This window comes from Culex pipiens, chromosome 1 (assembly GCF_016801865.2).
Source record: "Culex pipiens pallens isolate TS chromosome 1, TS_CPP_V2, whole genome shotgun sequence".
NCBI classification, from domain to species: Eukaryota; Metazoa; Arthropoda; class Insecta; order Diptera; family Culicidae; genus Culex; species Culex pipiens.
The window spans coordinates 155508-177968 of record NC_068937.1 but is presented as its reverse complement, the minus strand read 5'-3'; the positions used below and the strand labels follow the sequence as shown (position 1 = coordinate 177968).

The following is a 22461-nucleotide window of genomic DNA, read 5'->3' as shown; positions in this document are numbered from 1 at the left end:
CACATATAATGCTGGCCCGTCCCCGAGCAACACTCCAAAGAGAAGCATATGTTGGTGCTCTTTCAATCACTTTTCATCAAGCGTCCATGGCGCGGTGGTAGCGTGTCGGATCAATAACCAAGAAGTTGGTGGTTCAATCCTCGTTCTGCTAAGTGTTTTTTTTGTGAAATACAACCAAAAAGCCGTCGGTAATGTCGATAATTATCGGTAACGGGCAAAAATGTCATACTCCTATATCGCAAAAAATGCATGAGGACAGATTTCATGCAGATTCTGATATACTTTCATGCCGCCATGCATCACAATCATGCGACTGCCAGTTGGGTGTAGCATTTTCTTGTCATTTATTAACATTTGTAGTGCGCCATTGCATTAGAATGCATTCAATCTCGCCCAGCAAAATGAAGTCGATAAAGTAGTCGGTTTCGATGAGAAAAAGTGGAAAACGTGGTCTAAAAATAGCGACGCCATCCCCCTATTGGGTTGAGGTTGAGCACAGAGTGTTCGAACAACAACACCAAGTCGTCATGGCCTAGTAGTTAGCATTTTTGCTTACCAATCCAAAGGACGGAGGATCGAACCCCGCCTCGAGCGACTTTGATTTTTCGTTCATATTCATCATTTCAGATTTCTATGTTCTTAACTTTCTCGTTGGGAGCAGATGGGAATCGAACCCAGAACCATTCGCTAACAAAGCGAACACCGTAACCAGTCAGCCACGGCCGCTCCTTCTAATGTTAGTAATGAAATAATCGCTTATAAAACAAATTAACTGCACTGTATTTTATTTAACAAAGATCCGCCTGCAAATAAAAGGTAATAGTTTTAGTTGATTCTTAATCAATGTTTATTGTTTATTAGGTGCTGAAACATATTTTTCACTGATACAATACAATAAGATGTCTAAATTTACATTACAATTTCTCAAATATAGAAGCTGCTACAAAATCTTAAGTTATCATTTTCGATTGATACTATTTTATTTACAAAAATACATAGCCTTATTATTAAATATTAACTGTAACATAAAAACAGACAAATCCATTAACTTAATTGATAGTACTCAGGTGCAAAATCATTAGCTAAATTACTTAAAAAGTTGAAATCAGAAGAAGAGTTGGAATTTTCCATATGTGTTATGTTCGTGTTGGAATTGTTACCAACCAGATTTACATTGTTTGGTCCGTAATTTACAGGCATACTGCTGTGGGTTGCATACATATCGTGACCCAATTGTTGATGGTTTAGTTCTATAATATTTGTCGTATTGTTATTGTTTGCACCATGTGGAAACGATGTATTAATAGTAGGTGTATCGTAATATGACTGATGAAAATTGTAACTTTCTGAATTTTCTGTACTCGAAAAGCTGGAGTTTGGTTGGTACTCCATTGGTGGATGCAAATTTGCTGGCCCAATCGCATTGTGATGGTGATGGTGGTGATAAGATGCTCCTTCGTAATAATACGATTGGCTATAGCTGCTGTTCAGTTCAGCTTGAACTGAATCATACTCATTGTGATAACATTGGGCACTACTGAATGAAGCATTGGGCTGTGCTCCACCAAGTTCTCCAGCATAATAGTGTGGATTCTGATGAGTAAACCCATCGTGTTGTGGGTGACCTCTTGGTCCGTCAGAGTGCAATCTAGAGCAGAAGTTTTTAACATTTATAGAAGAAGTTAATTCATGTTTTTGACCTATTGCATTTTGAGTTACAAACTGATTAGAAGGTACTGATTTGGAGTACTGATTATATCCAAAATCAGCCTTGTTAAAGTATTCCGGCTTATGTATACCACTATAATAACCGTTCATGCTGACTGACGAAGCATTTTCAAAATTTGAATGCGTTTGTGATTTGGTCCTAGCTATGGCAAATGTCCCAATTGGTCCAGCTTGGTTGAATTGAGTCGGTATATTAGCGTTGGTGACTAACTCAGTTGAAGATATTACATTAGATGCAGCTGGACCTGATGCAGTACAGTTGCTTGGATCTTTACTCAGCACATCATGTTTCTTCATTTGACTTGTTGATCTTATTGGTAAGTGTGAATCCTTTTTCGGTGTCGTGGACTACAACAAAAAGAAAGATATAGTTAGTTTGCACATAGATTTGTGTCATACTCGTATTTACATTGTCTGCTTTCCTTTTAACTTTGATATGGATTTCTTCATCTTCATCAATACTACCAGAAGATGCTACACTCGAATCTGCATTTATGATATTTCCGGTAGGAGTACCTATTTCTACAGTCGAATTTGGCGTTGCAGCTGAAAGTAATAGTAACATTAATATTTGTATTTTCCTTGTTTACAAGATAACTGTTGAACCCATACCATTACTCGGAGTGCAATTGTTTAGACCTCTTGAATTTGAAGTAGAATCAGGAATATCATCTGATGGCAGTTCACAGCCTTGGCAGGATTTTTTCGAATTAGAGTCTATTTAATTTTAAGATTACAATTTAATTAAATTCATACAGTTTAATATGTTTTGTTTACTTTTACCTTTTAAATCATCTTTAGCAGAGTCTTCATCGTCAGTTTTTGATAAGGTTTGGCGCTTGTGTTTCATTCGTCTGTTTTGGAACCAAACCTTTACCTGTAATCATAAAATATATTGAAAATAATAATCAACTCATCCTTTTTTACTTTTTTTTAAACTACTATTGGTATTGACACAAAAACCGCTTCCTCGAGTTGCATAGCTGCAAGAAAGATCAGTTGTTATGCATCAATTTACCTGCCGTTCAGTGAGGTCCAAACTTGCTGCAATTTCAATTCGTCGAGGTCGGCACAGATATTTGTTGAAGTGAAATTCCTTCTCTAGTTCCAGTAGTTGTGTGTTTGTATATGCTGTCCTCAAGCGTCTTGGTAATCCATTTTCAGCAACAAATTCAGCTGTAAATTCATAAAACAAAGAAATCTGATTTGATTGCTTTTCTACAATGAAAAAATATTGTGCAATATAATATCTATTTTGGTGAAGTAATATTACACACATTCTTTAGGTAAATTTACATAATTACAGTTTATTTTACATATAGCTGAAATACTTGTTTTTTTATGCACAGCATTAAAAATTATTCCTAAACCACACATAAGAACCTACGGTGTTGTAGTAGAGTTAGAGTGTGACGATTCTCGAGATTTTCTATTTCCTGCACAGCAAAAAATCCGATGGTAAAATCGCATGCAAAAGCATGAACATCACCTTCGTCAAAAAAGACACGTTGCATGTACAATTTTTGTAAACACAAAAAAAAAGTTGCAACCGACGGAATTCAAACAACAGTAAGGACTGGCGCCTTAGCCCGCTCGGCCATCAGACCGATGAAGAATAGAAAGGATAACGCGGTCAAGTAGGTTTCCCATACTGATGGGCTACATATTTCACATAGAATTTATAAAATAATGCAACATTCATTTTACACCCAGACCTTTTACACGCAACTGGATTACTACTTTTTTTGCTGTGTGGCAATCAAGAGTTTAATGTTGCTATTACCCAGGTCTAGGGCATTAAAATGCATTGAAATATGTTCATTCGATGGCAATAATCAGAAGAACTGTGTATATCATTTGTCAGGACCGTGGTGTAGGGGTAAGCGTGATTGCCTCTCACCCAGTCGGCCTGGGTTGATTTTGTGAATATCATTTAAGGCATCAAGTATTTATATTTATCTGACACACCGGGCTAGTGTACCAGTGGGAAAATTTTAAAATTCGAATGCAACTAGGTCAGGGGTGACCAAAGTATGGCCCGCGGGCCAAACGTGGCGAGTGTTTTTTGTGGCCCGCGGAATCCACTGTTGCAGATTTTGAGCTATATATTTCCTTTGGGTGTATGTTAATGAAAGTTTAAATGTGATTGAAAAAAGTAATTCCATCAAAATTTTCATGAAACTTCTTTTAGACATCTTATCTATCTTATCTTCTATTTATATCTATCTATCCATCTATATAAAAAATTTCGATGGTTTTGTTCGAACGCGCTTTTTGTTGTGTTAGGTTCGTGTAAGTCCAAGGAAGGTTCTTACGCCAAAAATTTACAACTTTGGCCACTCTGGAGCGGATTCCGGAAAATCTGCAGATTGTATGGGAAAAGCTGCGTAAAATCAAATTTTGATCACAGGAGGCTGAATAAGCAAACAAGCAAGAAACGTCAGGAAACCAAAAAAGGGCAGGACGAAGTTTGCCGGGAAGAGCTTTTTAGTTATAAAACATTCAAATTGTAGTGAAGCAGACAACTGTAAAGATAGCAAAAATTCTTTATGTAAACTAATGTCAAAAACAAAAACAATGACTTTTATATCCCGCCGTTTGACATGGAGGTTTTTAAAACCCGCCAAACAAATCGCAGCAAACTGGGGATAAATCAGAAAAGTTATTGTCAAAAAGTTTCTGTTTTCTTTTGAAAAGGAAGTATTTTTTGGAGATCAGGTTTGATTGAGCCACAAACAAGTGTGGAAAATCTAGAATTTTAAATCCTGTAGATTTCATCAGTGATCTGACATGCTAAAGAAACACAGGTTGAGGTTCCGAAAGGTGTGTGCGAGTTTAATAAAATGCATGGCCTTGATCGATTCTGGTGGACCATAGTGGAAACGAAACCCAAGAATTCGTTAAGTTTTCTGAAGCGCAACTGAAGCAGAAGATGAAACATTTTCTAAATTTGTTACTTTTGACTAGATTTTTAAGTGAAATAAACATGTTTTAGAGGGAAAGGGCTTGTTTTAAAGAATTATTCGAAATGCTTTTCATATTTGATACCGTCAGTAGGTATGCGGGTGAACTGAGCCAGGATTATTTCCTTACGAATTTTTCAATTTGCCAGGTTATTTTCAAAGAAACCTAATTATGTTGAAAAGGCTTTGTAAGGGACATTTTAAGGACTTTGCTGAAAAAATCACTTCTATAGAAAATGGAAGCTGTCTAAGATTGGGGTACTTTTTTGGCCAACCTTTAAAAATATTTAAAATTGATCAAAGTGTATCAAACAGCTTAAAAACACACATCGACCCGACAATATTCACAAATATTTGGACCAACCGCTAAAAGTTTTGAATCTAATAAGGTTGGTACATTCCATGGGTTCAACGATTTTAACACCCAGCACCACAAAACGCACTTTTTTTACGGACGGATCATCAGATTTAGAAATCTACGATATCGGAATCGCTGTAATAAATATGGTAACTTGTTTCCCTTTCAACCAAGTCTGATTAAAAGCAGATCTTCGGAAAACCACTTCCTTTTCAAAAGAAAACAAAAATTTTGTGACAATGACTTTTCTGAGTTTTCCTCAGCAACCCCCAGTTTGCTGCGATTTGTTTGGCGGGTTTTAAAAAACTCCATGTCAATCGGCGGGATATAAAAGTCATTGTTTTTGTTTTTGACATTAGTTTACATAAAGAATATAGGTTTCCCATTTTAACCCACCGGCAGTAGCATACGTGTACTTTGTACACACTTTGTAAGAAAGGCGAAAACACGCGACTTCCCGAAAGTTAATTTAAAATCATAACGGGGCTCATTTTACGAGCTACAGTGAGTCAAATATTTGTCCGTACCCCCCCCCCCCCCCCCCGTAAAATGTTTGTGATATAAAAGTACATAAAATTCGACTAAAGTGCCATGTTTTGTACATCTATCGACGCGGCAGAATGTCCTCTTTAAGACACTGTCATTGGATTTGCAAAAAACTTTTTCTTAAAAAATACAAAAATAGTTTACTGAAAAAAGTAAAAAAGAGGTCAAATAATTGTCCGTACCCCTAGTAAAAGTACAAAAGCTGATCGATTCAAGTGAATTTATTTATGAAATGTTGTTTCTGTGTCAAATACTAGTACCTCTAGCCAGTTTGTGACAACTTTGAACTTCTGATAACTTTGTTTAGTTAGTTTATATTAAAAATTGGTTTAAATTTAGTTTTTTAAGTAAAACTTATCAAAACATTAGTTTATAAACAACTATTTTTATAAAATTGCTATTTTATGTTGTAAGAGTCTCTATTGAACAAGTTTCAACAATATTTGTTCAAAATATACATTGTTTTCATCTTTTTTTATTATTGACATTTTTCGATCAAAAATACTGTTTCGGAACAATACCGTTAAACAATTCGGATTGTCCCGGAACCGGTACAACCCCTCGGTGGGAAATTTTGTGGTGGTCAGATAGGGGACAAAAAAACCCACCTCTTAAACTTATTTTGCATTTTTTTTTTTTTTTTATTGTTTATTCGTCAAGCTTATGTAGACTACTTACAATTTTCTTACATACTAGATATTATTTCTATTGTACAGATTTTTTCGTAGTTCCGGTTTAGACATGTCGAAATGTATGTACTGTGAATTTTCATTATAAAAGCGCATCATTTGATTTAATGGCGAATTTTTTAAATAATTTGTCGTGTATGCAGTTATTCTAAAAAGTGGTGAATTTCTAAGAGTACGGCTGGGTGAATTTCTAAGAGTACGGCATTTGAAACCCTTCAGGCTCGGGATTCAAACTCCTGACATTTGGGTTACTTATCTGAGTGAATAACATCTGATTCTAGCAGATAAAAAATCTATAAATTTAAATTTTACAGATATATAAGTGCATTCAATAAAAAAAAATATTTTCATAATATTTGTGATATTACGCTTGTCACTCACAAAAGGTTCAACCAACCCTCGACCAGACCGATGAATATAAACTTCGTCGTTCTAACAGATTTTTGGCTGCTTGGGAGATTTTGCAGTGCGCGGTCCATTTTCATTGTGCGTTCTATTTACTATGATTTTAATTATATTTAAAATTTTCGTAATGTTTCAAAGTGCACTTTTTGATAAAAAATATATATTAAATTGAGGCCCACATGTTTTTCCATAAAAGCCTTTCTTAAACATTCTTTTGGAAAGTGTAGCACTAAAATTGGTTCAGCCGTTCCGGAGTTATGATTTTTTTTTAAATGTGCTCTTTGCGAAAATGGAAAAATGCAATTTTTTGGACCATCCTATTTTGGATAGGAGCACCCTAGTCGGCAAACAAAAAAATACGGGTATAATTATTTCGGTCAAAGAACCACCCTCTAAATTTGAGCACTTTTGATTTGTAGACTTCCAAGTTTGACGTGGAATGGCTGTATAAATATATATTATATATATTTACACGAACGTTCCTATTCGTCCATAATCATCAAACTTCCAAACTAAATCATAGCATGGAACGTACAATGAAAATGCTTAGCGCACGCAAAATCTCCAAAGCAGCCAAAATTCCGTTGAAACAACTTTCCATCAAACGCATTTGCCGAATACATTCAAAGATCTCTTACGGCGCACGAGTGTTAGTATGCGTATGCGCTCAAACTGCGTTAAGCTGACACAGAAACGGGCGGTGAGCGCCACCCCCACAAGAGCCACAAGAGAACAAAATGGCGGTCGAGTCGCCGCCAGAAAAAAGCTTCGCTCTCTCTATTCGCGTTCTCTCTCTTCGTGTTCTCTCTCTGTAAGCATTCTGTATGCGCCTGAATGCATGCAAATGAAGGCCTTTAAAGTTGTAAAGAAAGTGGTGAAATATTTCCGAGCCAGAACTGTTATACTGTCTAAAATTAACAAATAATTGTGTACAGCTTTTCTTAGTAAGAAAAGCAAAACATAAAAAAATGATAACAAAAATCTACAAAAGAATAATTTAGAAAAAAAATTACTTAGTAGTCAGGACCCGGTGCCTGCAATCCCCGTTACAGTTTATATGGAATTCAAATAAGAATGTAACAGAAAAATCAGGCTTCGGGTCCAGACTGTTAACTATCTGGACCTGGTGCCTGCAGTTCCCGTTACAGTTTATATGGAATTCCAATAAGAATGTAACGGAAAAATTAGGCTTCGATTTCAGACTGTTAATGCCTTCCTCACATTTATTGAACATTTTTATAATAATTATTTAGCAGCATTTGAATCATTTTCAAGCAATCAATGCTTGGAATTGATTCTGGAAGAGCTTCAAGAACAGGTTCAACCTGCATCGGTACCGGAAGGTGTATGCTGGACGATTCTGTTGATTCAAGAAGTGCAGAATCGAATCTACTTTTTCGACAATAAAGGTGCAGCAATTTTGGAAACTCACACAGTACCTGCTCTCACAGCAGCGGATCATCTGAATCCGTTGCACCGAAGAACACCCCCACATCGCCCGGCGGCCTCAAATCGATACCAACCAGTTCTAGCAAAGGCACAGGCTTAGCTTTCTCCATTAATAACTCGCCATCGTCTGAGATTGGTCCGAGACATGATCAAAATGCTTCAGCGAAATTTCCAGCTCCTAAACTTGAATAATTATTGTACGCGATGTTCACGAGACACCTCTATCGCGTTCTCAATGTTCTCCAGCACCAAAGTACCACGAAACTTCCTGTGGAACTGCTGGGTACAATGTTTGACACCGACAATAGTAAAAATGTATGTTCAAACTTACGTCAAAAAACAAATCTTGAGAGAATAAAAATTGTGTCTTATTGCTTAATATTCTACAAAATACGATTAAAATACCAGCTCGACATTGAGACTATGGAAATTTGAGACGAAATGAAAAAAATCCGTTTATCTTTACCAATTACAATCAACTGGGGTTAATCGGGACTACAATCTGGACATGGATAGCAAAAGATTTAAAATCGGAAGTCGATCTACTAATTTTGTATATGTGTTCTGGGGTTTTGATTAAGTGATTAAGCGTTAAATATCGTTCAATTATCCAAAGTGATTTTTTTTCCAAAACTTAGAACTACAAAACTAAGCCTTCTATAAAACTATTTTTATTACATAACTCTGGTTTATTAAAAGGCAAGAGTTCCCATAAAACGCACCCAAAAAATCCTTTGAATGCCCTCTCATGTGAACACGGTATGAATGTGTGAAATTTTGGATGTCCAAAAAAGCTCTGAGGCAGGCGGCGAAAATGCACGCGACCAAGGAGAGAGCAATACACGGAAATTCTCTCTTCTCTTTCAACTTTGCGCTCTCTCTGCTCACGTCTCAGCCCACGTGCCTTTATCCGATGAAAGCCGAACAGGTGGCTGCTTGGAAAATTTCTCAGCGCCCGGAGAAATTTCAATAAGCGATCTATGATATGATTCCATTTGGCTGTTATATGATTCTCAACGAGGTGACAACAACTCTATATTCAATGAAACATTTGTGTAGCACTCAAAAACTCGGATAGTCCAAATTGCACACTTTAGTTGCCAATAGATCTAGATTTTTTAATTGCATGTATTTTCAACTGTAGAAGAGTTCCAATTTTTAATAAAACGTACCCACATATTTGGAACACCCACATATTCGGAACACCCACATATTCGCAACACTTTTGTGATAATTTGTTGATAGCATGCCAAATGCAGCTTTTCTCTCGACCCTACTATTTTTAAGACCTTTATTTGGACATTTTCTTGCTATTTCACTAGTAATAGTAGTACTTTTTGAACAAAAAAACATCATTTCAAGACTATTTTATCGTGAGTAGCAAAACACTCCATCCAAATTTCCATGATTGTGGGATGTTATTGTGCCTCCCACAATTGTGGAACACCTGAATTTAACTGATATTTTCACAAAAAAAAAGTTTACAGACCATGGATAAAACATCACTAAGCTTGAGTTTCACTGGTTGCAGTGTGTCAAGTCATTATTTTGTTACAAATATGTACCCCGGGAGAGATCTAAAGTTTGTTTACATCCGTAAGAAAAAAGTGTTCCGAATTTGTGGATTTCAAGGGTCAAAGTTTTTCTTCTAAAACTTGGTATAGTAGTTAAAATTTGCAGTTGTTCGATACAGCATTCGAAAAATCGCAAGAAAAGCTTTAAAATTAAGGTAAAAGCGAATCATTAAGTTCAATTATCGATTTGCTATGATTTTTTGAACATTGGCCGATCTGTAAACTGTTCCGAATATGAGGGATGGCTGTACTGTGAACAATATTTTTGATTACTTATTCAAAACAACTAATGCGCCAGGGGTTTCAGTGACTACAAATTATTTGGTTGAGATTAGCTTTGGATCTTGATTATTGATTTGCTAGAAAAAAGCCTAATTCTACAAAAGTTTAATTGTACATTTTCTGAATTAGAATGTACTACACATGCATGCATTGCTACAACCGAACTAAAAGATGGTTCTTGAATAATGTCTCTGGCTTCATAACTATCAAAACTCCCGGGAGTCTCGAACAAATCGAGAGGTCCTTAAGTGGTCGATTTTCCATGAAACTTTCTTCGTCATTTTTAGAGTGTAATTAAACTACACTCAATTTTTAAACCAAAGATGTTTATTTAAGATTTAAGATTATAAATTGGTATTCAAACGATGATTTGAACTATTAAGACCAATAAGTGGTATACACTAATCAATTTCATAGTTAAAAGCAAACATTTTTTAAGCGTAAAGCGGGGTTATCACAAAAGTCAGCATCAATCAAATCGTGCTTTCAATTTAACAAGAGTGTATCCCTCTAACACTTTATGTAAACTGTCATTTGAGTGAAAGGGATACACTCTTGTTTACAAAAGTTATGTGCCCTTTAGAAATATTGTCTATAGGTCTGAAAAAATGGATAACGAAATCAAAACTTTAAAGTTTATCAGAGTGCAGGCAAAAAAAAAATTGCCTAGCATTGATGTTTGTTGTTTGAAGATTTCATTCTACCACCTTGACGTATTAAATTGCGGTAAGTAACCCTAAAAATGCTTGAAAAGTTTTGAACAAAATTCATTGAAAAAAAATTAGCACATACGTTTCATTAAACTTGGTTTGCAGTAATAGACTTCATTTTCTAGGTCCTCGAATTCATACAAATGCATGTATGACGTTTCACATCATCATTCTTCGCGTAACCTGTTATTTTTGTTCATTTTTCATGAATGTATCCCGACCATCGTCACATTCTGCTTCTTTCAGGTTCTGCCTTTTCCGTTAATATTTAATAGTTTTTTTCCTTGCCTCAGGCTCAACCTTTCGTGTTCAGCAGGAAAATTAATGTTGGTAAAAAATGATGTTTGCAAGTGCGGCTGCTTTTAACATCCACCTTCCTTACGATCGCAGCTCTCTACAATTAAAGTTATTTTCTGAGGTTACACGACATGCGATGATCGCAAGAGATGAATACTATGTGAAGAAAAGTTACATTTTACTTTAGCATTAAACATATATTTAAATTTATATTGTGATGTTTACTCTTATATAGTTTTATCATATTAAATTACAGTTTTAAAAGTAAATTTTGAAGTAATTTTGCTTAATGCATTTTCTCTTAACCTAGCCTTGTAAATAACGTCCATACCTCCTGGATGCATGTATGTATGTGAAATAGGTAAACTGTCCTCGCTAGTTAGGGCAGTAAATGCCACTTTGGTATGCCGAACTACTTATGATTTGTGGGAATGCTGGCACATTCTAGTTCTAGCTCCTACATGTTTACAATGTTCTACTAGAAAAAAAAATGCGTCGAGTTGCTGTAATAATATGTCTGCCAGTTTCCAAGTTTTTTTAAATGTTTATCCTGAAACGAATCTAAACACGTTTTTTGTGCTAAAGCGCTACTCGATTATCCGAAGGTCTCGGATTAATTTCACTTCGGATAATCGAATCTATGAAAGCAATGACATTAAAAAAAAAAACAAAACCATTTGCAAATAAACTCAAAGGTCTCGTCAGTTTTTTTTTTAAAGATTCCTACTCAGAGTGAAGAGAGCACCTAACCTTATTTTTACTCCATGGACCCTACCACCTTGGGATACGAACCGACGATCTTTTATTTATCGAACCACCAACCAGCGACTTAACCGACTGACATTTGTTCCCCACATCGATGGAAGGCGTTATGAAACCTTTCTCGTTCTCATCCAGTGTCGACTGGGATACAACTTAGGCTAGCTGGGGTGAGAGAAAACCACGCTAACCAATACAGCTCTGACTTCGGAAGGACATGGCTCACCTTAATATTGATGCCATTATTTGGCAAAGGTTCTTGCTTTTAATAGATATTCTACTCAGCATATAAAATACTTAGTACATTTTCACCAAGACATGTCATGATTCCAGCAAGCTATCACTGTCTGCCTATGTGGATTAATTGGGCTAACAATCCACAGGTCGCCCTCCCCCGGGCCATACATAGTAAAACATCATAGTAATATTTCATCGGGGAATGTTAATGGAAATGTGCAACCTCTGAAAATTGATAAATTTACAGCTTTATGTGTCTAATCCTACAGTTCCTTCCTTGACTTGATGAAAAGTACACACTACAAGTTATCGTATCTAATAAAGCAACAAATTACAAATTACAGTTGAGGGAAAATTAAATCGAAAAAAAACAACCATCAAGCATTTCAAAGTTCCAAAATATTGTTTTTTCACACTCAGGGGAACCGAGAGACGAGGTCCGACGCAAAAGAAAGAAGGTTTGTTGGGTCTTGAAAAGATATATCCTTACTTGGTAAACGTTTGATAAATGTACGTCTCGTTCTGAAAAAAATCATCTATTGCTACTTTTGCATAATCTAGATACTTGGTATTTCGGGAAATTTCGAGGCTGACCCGAAAATCAACTTTATTTGCATCCTCAAAAATGTTTGTTACGTAACTATTAAAGTTCACAGTGAAAAAAATCAAGGTAATATTACATCAGAAAAAAATAGTAAATGCCTCATTATCCCAGTGTTTTTTTACTGTGTACTTCACCAGCTGAAATCCTTTTCAATAGCGACCATAGTGACCTAAATATGGATCTAATGAAACCAAATCCGTTCAGGCAGTTCCAAGAAAATCAACTGCAAAATTTTTAGATTCAGACATTCGTAAAATCCATTGTCTTATGATAAAGAAAAACGTAAAAAATCTTGATTTGTTTGGCTGGGAAGGGGTTAAAAAGGGATGTAATAGCCTTTCCTCAGTGAGGGAGGCTAAAACGGTGTCAGATGGACTGTTTGTAAAATATACTCATCGCATTTCAAAATATACTAATTTGCCTATCAGTACATTGACCCTAAAGTACAGCTTACATTAAGTGATAGCGTGCCTTTTGCATTGCATTTTAACTGAACTGACTATGCTACACACGGGCCCATAAATAGAATGATGGAAACTTATAACAAATACAATGACATAATCGACCTTGAAAAAACAGTTTTACGACCTTGTAATTAGTAATTTAGCAACGATCTTTGTAGTCTACGTATGTTTGACGAATGAATAAAAATAAATTATTCAAAAAAGGAAAAAAAATCATGCTTTTATTAATTGAGAGTTTGTGAAAGTTAAACATGTATTGGGTGTTCCAGTTCCACTATGTTTAAAAAAAAAACTTTTTTACAGTCCAAACTCGACTATCCGAGGACCTTGGAAAAATTTCGAACAATCGAATCACAAAAAGAAATATTTTGTTGTCTTATTTTTGATTGTTGAGTTTAAGTATGACTCCTTAACTACTTTAAATGATTCAGAACGGTTAATCCAACATGGCGATCAAATCGCAGTGATGCATTTTGTAATTTAATAGGCAATAAACTATTCAAATTGTACTAAAATGGGGTCGCAGAATTCTAATTTGATGTTTAAAAATAGAAAATAATAAAAACAAAAAAAAATGTTCGCAATTCCATACAAACCTTCGGATAATTGAGTCTGGACTGTATACTTATGATAACATCCTTGTCGGCCAGGACAGGTGGTGTAGTGATAAGCGTGGTTGCCTCTCACTCCAGCTGGCCTGGGTTCGATCCCAGACGGTCCCGGTGGCATTTTTCGAGACGAGATTTGTCTGATCACGCCTTCCGTCGGATGGGGAAGTGAATGTAGACCCCGGTCTAACCTAGAGGTTAGGTCGTAAGATCAGTCCAGGTCGTCTCTCTGGGTTCTGTCTCGGTAGAGTCACTGGTAGGCAGTTGAACTCACAATCCAAAGGACGTCAGTTCGAATCTCGGGGAGGTTGGAAGCTTAGGTGTAAAAAGAGATTTGCATTCGCCGCAAACATGTTTTCCCAAAAAAAAAAATTTGCCTTCCTCACCTTACTGAGGAAAGGCTATAAAATCACTCGAAAAAGGAACTTATTAATTTGACCTCGTAGACTCATATTCACGTGTACATATCGACTCAGAATCGTGTTCTGAGCAAATGTCTGTGTGGATGAGTGCAGGTGGATGGACAAAAAAATGTCACTCGATTATCTCCGGACTGGATGAACGGATTTTGACAGTACTAGTCTCATTCGATCCGACTTGGGGTCCCATAGGTCTCTATTTAAAATCAGCAAGTTTAGTTAAGTACTTCAAAAGTTATGCTAAAAAACGTTACTTAATCCACTTTTATGTTGTTGGTGCCTTCCTCTCATTTATAATGATTCCAACCCCCCTAAAGTGTCCACATGTTTATGGATCTCCACTAATAAAAATAAGTGATGAATAAAAAAATAGACTACCTACAGACTTATTGTCAAGATTATACAAACACGGCCTTTGAGGAAAATGGCATCCCTCTACACGGCTTTTTCGTGGTGATCAGACCCGACCAGTTGAGGTTACGTGAATTCAGAACATTTTTTAAACTGCTTGTAATTTAAGACAGGTAAGTCAGATGTTGAAAATTCTTACTCCACCTGAAAGGTCTTCTCATATGCTTTCTAAAAATATATAACAAAATATTGACATACATTTTTAAATACATGATAAAACTGCATGATTTTAAATAGCAACTTAGGGGACGTTAAGACGGATCGATTAAATCCATTCCGGCCAAAATCGATTGAGCCTGTGACGAGATATTCCAGTGACATTGATTTGGTACACATGTCTACATACAGCCAAACACACAGACATTTGCTCAGCTGATGATTCTGAGTCGATATGTACAAATGAAGGTAGGTCTAGGAGGTCTAATTAAAAAGTTCATTTTCCGAGTGATTTTATAGCCTTTCCTCAGTAAGGTGAGGAAGGCAAAAACGATTTTGGCGTATGTCCGGAAGATTGTAAAAAGGCTGTTTTTTTTTGCAAGAAAACCTATCATGTTATACATTTTCAGAAATGTATTAAAAAGAGCTTTCCAATGAACCCAAAACGTTGAAGATCTGACAACCCTATCAAAAGTCAATAGCACTTAAGTGTTATTTATACACTTTCTGAAGGCCAGATCTTACATATTTAAATGAAAATGATGTCCGGGACCCTTATGCAACCCATCGTTAGTTAGATAATTAAAAGACCTTATAAATGAGCCTAAAACATCGAAGATCTGGCAACTCTTTCAAAAGTTATTAGCACTTAAGTGTTATTTATGCACTTTTTGGAGGCGGGATTTCAGATATTGTGATAGAAATATTGTCTGAATCTTCCATGCGAACTATCGTTGGATAGGTTTTTTATCAGACCTTGCGGATGAACCAGAAATATTGAAGGTCTGCGAACACTTTCAAAAGAAATGAGTAATAAAGTTGATTTGTTAAACATGTTTAGGGAGAATGTTGCTATTTTTATTGAGTGTTTTGACTTTATGAATGTGAGGAAGGCACCAACCACCTAAAGGTGGATTAAGTATTTTTTTGTTAAAACTTAGATTTTTTGCACTGCTGTATCAAACATGTTCCATGCCTTTTACATTGAATTGTAACAATTCTGGCTTGTTATTGTTGAAAAAACAGATATTAATCAAATTCAAACGTGTGAAATTGTTTTATCATGATAGATTTTTAAACTAAATATTTGTTTAGTATAATCGGGATCAAAGTATGGATAAGTTCGGAAGATTGTAAAAAAGTGGTATGAAAAAACTAACGAGCCCAAAAGATTGAAGATCTGATAACCCTATCAAAAGTTATGAACACTTATGTGATAATTTTACACTTTTCGGAGGCCAGAATTATAAATACGAGGAAGGCACTAGCACTTAAAGGTGAATTGAGTACCGTCAACTGGGGCGAATCGGGACTACATTCTGAGGAGGTACAGCACGTTTTAGAGCAGATGAAATCTTTAAATTTGGAAATGGATATACACATTTTGTTGCTCTGAATAACATCTAGCCGAAACCATAAAAAAATATCAAGTTTTGGGCTGCAACGTTGTTAAAACAGCTGTCTCAATTTGACCCAGATGACGGTATTTTTTTTGTAATAGGAAAATCATTGGCGTAAGTGTAAATTTATTTTTATTAGATCTCAAGAGTGTTGAGTGAAGTTACATGCATAGTCATTACATTCTTGAGCATAGTTATTGTAAATGATCTATATGATTGAAATAGATGTAATTTACTTTGTTTTGTTAGTTGTAAAAATCTCAAGGCGCTTTTTCAGATTATTGTTATTTTAAGTCGTACTCATCTTGTTACTTTCTGTCACTAGCAATCAACTAATAGCTTGACATGTGAGATATTGTAGGAGATGCTATCTTTAAATAAGTTATTATACTTTATTTAATTGTTATTAGCACCCGATGAATGTTATTGTAAAAGGAGGAAGGTTTTTTTTATAAATCGTTCTAAAATTAATGATTAAATTGTTTCACCATGTTTTATACAAATTTCAAAAATGCATAGTGTGAACGATACGCCTATACATGAGAGTTTATTTCATCATTAAGGATTGATAATATATTTTCGTTAGCTCCAGTACGTCAAAAGAAAGTCTTTTTAACTAATAGTTATTTTTAAGTTGAATAACATATTTAATGCTTTAGAGACTATAGATCGAACACAATCATTTGATTGTTATGAAGAAAATCGCAAAAGATTTTCTTTAACTTACCTTGAGTTTGACTTTTCCTAGCAGTCTTTTTTTCTTTCATCCACGGATATTCAGGCACAGCATCCACGTTTTCGCTAACTCCTACTGTATATCCTTGTGAAATTAACTTGGGACTTTCGGAGTCGATGTGGGTTAAGAATTCAGCCATTGACGGTTGAGAATTGATAAATCCACTTTCATTTTGCATCCAATAGGATGAGTCTGGATGCACTTGGGTTTGTGGAGTTAAATCCGTATTCGAAGAAATATGAACACCACTTCTGTTGGGTTTTTCACAAACTGTAGATTTTCGATTTAAGTGTGTCACTGGTTGATGTAATGGAGAGTGGGGCTGTGAAGGTGCTGTATCTGGTTCTGCTAGAATATTTCCCGGTATGGAGGAGACCGACGGGGTTTCCGACTTTACCGGAGCTCCCAAATGATCCACTGAACTGCATACTTCTTGCATTTTCGATATTTGAATCAAATATGGCTTACACAATTTTAATCCCACTTGAATTCCACACGAATTTTCACTTATTACATTCAGTTGAATTTCAGCTAATTAATCTGCTTTGCATCTGACACTTATCATCTCATTTATGCATCAATCAACACTTATTATTATTACACTGATTTGTGCACTTGTTAACAACTGCGACGGTACTGAACTTCTTCCCTGTTAATGCAGTGGTTTCCTTTTTAGGGTAACGCTGTTTCGTTCTTCATTTTTTAGCAATTAATCCTTAAAGTGCGATGTATTACTCTGCAGTGGTTTCACCCCACTTTATTCACAAGATAGATCTGTTACACATTTAAAATCATATTGATTTTACAGTATACTTAGGATGAACAATTATTCCAAAGCTTTCCAGCAACGCTTGAAGAACACGACTGAACTGACCAACGCTACGATGACTACTAACATGATGGCTAACATGTGTAAAACTTACGAGATGCTCCTTCAGCACAGACAGTGTACGCTATTTTCTTCTTTTTTTTCTCTCACGAAAGAGGGCGGTGCCGAGTGATGTTGATGTTTCTTCAGAGTACTGATTATACATGTTTCTGGAAGCACAACAAAAACACAAACAATTTGAGCAAACATTTCATTCATGCTTGGTCGACTTCTACTTTGGCACTTGCCATCCACTCGGCGAGATTGGGCGGAGCTTACACTGAGAGGGAGAGAACTTAGAGAGCAATATTTTTTTGGTGAGCATTGGAAGGTACGATCTCGACAACTAGGAATACCAACGGAGTTTAATTGTGTTTTGGAATCCCAGGAATCCAAGAATTCCAACAAGCATAGTAAATGGTTTTCACAAGCACTTTTTTAAGTACCGTTTGAACTAATTCATTTCCAATTATCTGCTATGGGTTTACAATGCAAATAGGGTGAAGTGAAAAAGTAAGCGATAATTTCTTTCTTGGAAGACTAGAAAGTTTAGAGTTTTACCGAATTAGGTAGATATTTTTAACATGCCATAAGGCCATTTTATTTCAAGTTTTTGACCCTCCTTCAAATTTTGCTTAAAAAAGGGGAAAAAAATGATGGCCAAAATGTAAATGACAAAAAACTTAATAAAATGTTTGACCCAGCCTTATAAGTATCAAACATTAAAATGCAATTTAAATTGCTTTAGCGGTTATTCGAAGTTCTTGATAGAAACATGTAATAATTGAAATAATTAGTTTTAGTTTTATTTTTTTTTATGTTTATACATTGAATTCTAGCTACACCAAATAAGGCAAATGTGATCGATTGCCAGTATGCGAACTTTTGAAGTTTAATTTCCAAAATCAAGTACATAGGGAGCGTTCTTTTATTACGTAACGCAAAAAATCGGATTTTAAGACCCCCTCCCCCCCCCTACCCGTAAAAAAATTTCCATACAAAAAAATTTGTATAGAGCATAACACGGCCTCCGACCCCCCCTCCCTCGAACTGCGTTACGTAATAAAAGAACGCTCCCATTGTAGCTACATAGCTCAGTAAAAAGTGAGTAAGCAAGTGCAATCGTAAAGAGCAACTCAACAGTCGTGAATGTTGTTAAAAGCTCTCAAGCTACAGCAGAAAAAAAAACTATCTAAGACACACACCCTTGCTTGAAACTTTTCAAAACTGTTCTTGAGCATCTAAGCTCAGTCGAGATACGCATCACTCTAGGCGAGCGGGTGGGAGAGAGAAAGAGCACAGTTTCGGGAGTGACAGATTGCACAGCTCTCTGAGGCTGCTCTCGCCCCCAGCATCTCTCCCTCCCCCTCATTCTGCTACCAAACATTTATTCGGTTCGCAAAAATATAAAAATTGAAATAACAGGCTACCATTTCAATGAAAAAAAGTTTTGAAGTGCATTTTACACCTGCCAAGTTGTTTTGCAAACATTAATTTTAAAAATATCCAATTATTGAAGAGATTTTCTTTTCGCCGAAAGAAAACTTTTTGCGGTGCTGTACCTTGGAATTCCACAAAAAAATATTTTTGATCGATCCCAGATATGCTAAATATGATTTTAAACGCAGGAAAATGCATTTCGAATTATCTTCATTTGGTTAGACTTCTATTTCCATTAAAATTTCGATGTTTTTCGAATAAATATTTTTTTGCCCCCCGATTTTTCGAACCGATTTTGAAAAGGTGGGGGAAGGGTCGCCATAAAAAAATTGCAACGGCCTAATTAACTTCAAGCTATCAAGTGATCACACATTGCCACAACAACAGTGCTAACATAATCAAAAGTTATAAAAAAAGTAAAATGAAAATAAAATAAAAAAATGGGTACACTAAAATATAAAAAAGTACCAAATTCCTAAATTCTAGAAATTTTGCCTCCTTTTCTTATTAAGGCCGATGCAAATATTTAAAAAGTTTTTGTCCCTCGGCCCTGGCCGAGGTCAAGGGGGGGGCAAAAAAATAAAAAAATATAAAAATTTAAATAACAAGCCATAGTCTTCACATTTAAATGAAAAAAGTGTTTTAAAATGCATTTTACACTAGTTCAGTTGTTTTGCAATCATTAGGTTTCAAAAAATCTAAGATCTGACAAAAACAAAAATTGTATCGAAAAAAAAGATTTTGCATCGAAAATTTTCAAAAAATATTAAGATTTTTTAATAAACCCAAACATGCTAAAAATGATTTTAAACGCAGAAGAATGTATTTTAATTTGATTTCAGTTGGTTGCACTTGAATGTTCATTGAAATTTTAAAGTTTATTGTAAAAATATTTTTTTTGCCCCCTGATTTTTCGGGCCAATTTTGAAGGGGGGGGGGGGGGGGGGTGACAAAAACTTTTAAAAATATTTGTACCAGCCTAAGTAATCAAAAAACCCCGATTACTAAATAAGGAAAGGAGCCAAAATTTCTAGAATTTAGGAATTTGGTACTTTTTTTTATTTCAGTGTAGATTTAAACATGAATAAATGCCACCCATTTGAATTACGAGTGAGATTTGAGAAAGCGTCCAATGTTACATTTGTTTGAACAGTACTGTATGAAGATAACTTTGAATTACTCGGCTATTGTAAGGTAGTCCACATGTTAGCTTAGGATAATAACTATACACAAGTAATTATTAAACAACGAAATAAATCAAGTGCAATGAAATATTCATGTGATACTACATAAATTATTCTTGATTCTTGAAAATGATTCCATTAGTTAAGTGATTATTAAAATTAACTCGATAAACGTTTGTATCTTTTTATTACGTGCAGACATACATTGGAGATTTTAACGCCTGACTATGGCAGCGATTACAATGTTTTCCCCTACTCACATGTTGTTGGCCGAACTCAGATATAGAATACACTTGCATGTACATCTGAATCTCTCATTTCTTTTCCTTTGTGAACGCGCTTCGAACATCAATGATTGCAGCGAAATATATTTTTATTTCAGTTCGGTGGTGGATTTCGAAAGAGCATATTGGTGCGCATTATCGAGTTTAATTTGTATTGCGAAACAGTGAATATTGCAAAATAGATTTTTTAAAACTCAGTAAAATAGAATTTAGCACGAGTGTCTATCTAACATACGATACGAATTTTTATACGATATATTGATATCCTGGAACATTTATTAGTGATTTTTTATGTGATCGTGGCAAGGTGTTTAGGAAAATGTTTTGATAATTTTATATTTGTTTCAAAATTTTATAATAAAAGCGTTTATCAATATGTGGTCTCAAATACTTTAGCAGCCGTACTTCATTTTCATTACAATATCTTCAATCAATGTCATGAAATATGATGACATTCGATGAAAAATCAATTGTCCTCGAAAATTCTGTCGTAAAATAAGATTATTCAAGACACCTGAGGCAAAAGTGCTGGCGCTGTTGCATTCGGTTATAGCTTGTAAATGGCGTTTCAAGTGCATCCAGGTAACGAGGACCTACGGATTTATCGGATTTGGTAAATTCCTATCTAATTAGCTGATAACACCGTGTAACATAAATTATCGCAATCATGACGCCTCATGTGCCATGGGTCACCGTAGCCGCCGAGGCAGACCGTTGGATTTTTATACTCCCTTCATCTGAATTTTGTGTAATAAATAACAATTTTATACTAGGAACAAGAAGATTTCTTCACTTGTCTTTTGTTCATGCAAGGCTCATAGTATTATATTCGGTGGCGAATAACCATATTTTGGTTAAAGTTACAACAACATCGAGTCATAATTGTATCAATCAAAAATTATATTATTTGATTTTTTATGTCATAATTGTGTGTGAATAATTATAGGCCGGTACCAGTGATGTAGTGGTAACCGTGAGTGCCTCTTACCCCAGATGTCATGGGTTCAATGCCGGCACATATTTCACATAGACTCTGAAAGAAAGTGTTTTTTCTTGCAATATGTTTTCAACAGAAACGTTATTAATAACCCAGCGATGAGAAGTAGTTGTTGTTAATTCCATTCGCTGCCCTGATGAAAAGTAGGGGATCAGCATCTAATTCCAGCGTGCCTTTAATGTTGCCATATCAGCACTTTGACGTTCAATTACAGCTCATAAAACGCGTTTTCAACTGAAATCGGGTCATAAATAGTTCAATGGGAAATGAGCAAGTAAGTTTCCATAAACAATTGTCCAAAATAAGTTGTTTAAATAGTGAAAATCAGCAAATTGGATGGAGTTAGGAGCGAGTGCTTAACCTGCCAAACATACGAAAATTGCACAAATATGTGACTGAATAAAGCGTAATAGTAATAATAAAACCATGTTTAAAGCCGAATTCGAAGACCCTCCTGTCACGTGATGGCTGATCGCCAAGTGGTGTCCTCTAATCGAGGCAGCCTTCTTAGTTGCTGGGACAACAAGAATGAACCGACTTCAAGACAAGACCATATATGGGACTTTTTCTCAGAACCCAACTTTTTTACGATTTGGTCTCCACGGCACGCTACTTCCATCCGAATATTCCCAAATATGAGATTATCATTGGAAATTTAAAGCTCTACAACTGTTGCGACGTAGTCCGCCGTCAATTAAATCGCGACGCTGCAAGGTACCCCAGATGCCGATGGTCCCACGGACCCGAAGCTTCAGCTGTCACGTGATCGACGATCAGAAGCCGAGCGAAAGTAAACATAAAAAGTTTATTCATAAGTCGATCACTAGTTCTACGGTAGACATTGACCCACGTTCCAAATCGCCCCTACGGTGCACTTAAACTGTAAGAATTAA

The 22461-nt window shown here is 35.6% G+C and overlaps 1 protein-coding gene across 1 annotated transcript; it reads right to left on the bottom strand.

Annotated features, from left to right (window-relative positions):
* Positions 1-385: 385 nt before the first annotated feature.
* Positions 386-17773, bottom strand: LOC120427724 (homeotic protein proboscipedia). Its single transcript, XM_039592627.2, has 6 exons — positions 16787-17773; positions 2747-2904; positions 2512-2605; positions 2341-2445; positions 2138-2274; positions 386-2076 (listed from the first exon to the last, which is right to left on the bottom strand). Exons 1-6 carry the CDS (start codon positions 17232-17234, stop codon positions 1045-1047), a joined length of 1974 nt encoding a protein of 657 aa, XP_039448561.1. The 5' UTR covers positions 17235-17773; the 3' UTR covers positions 386-1044.
* Between the last annotated feature and the right edge of the window lie 4688 nt (positions 17774-22461).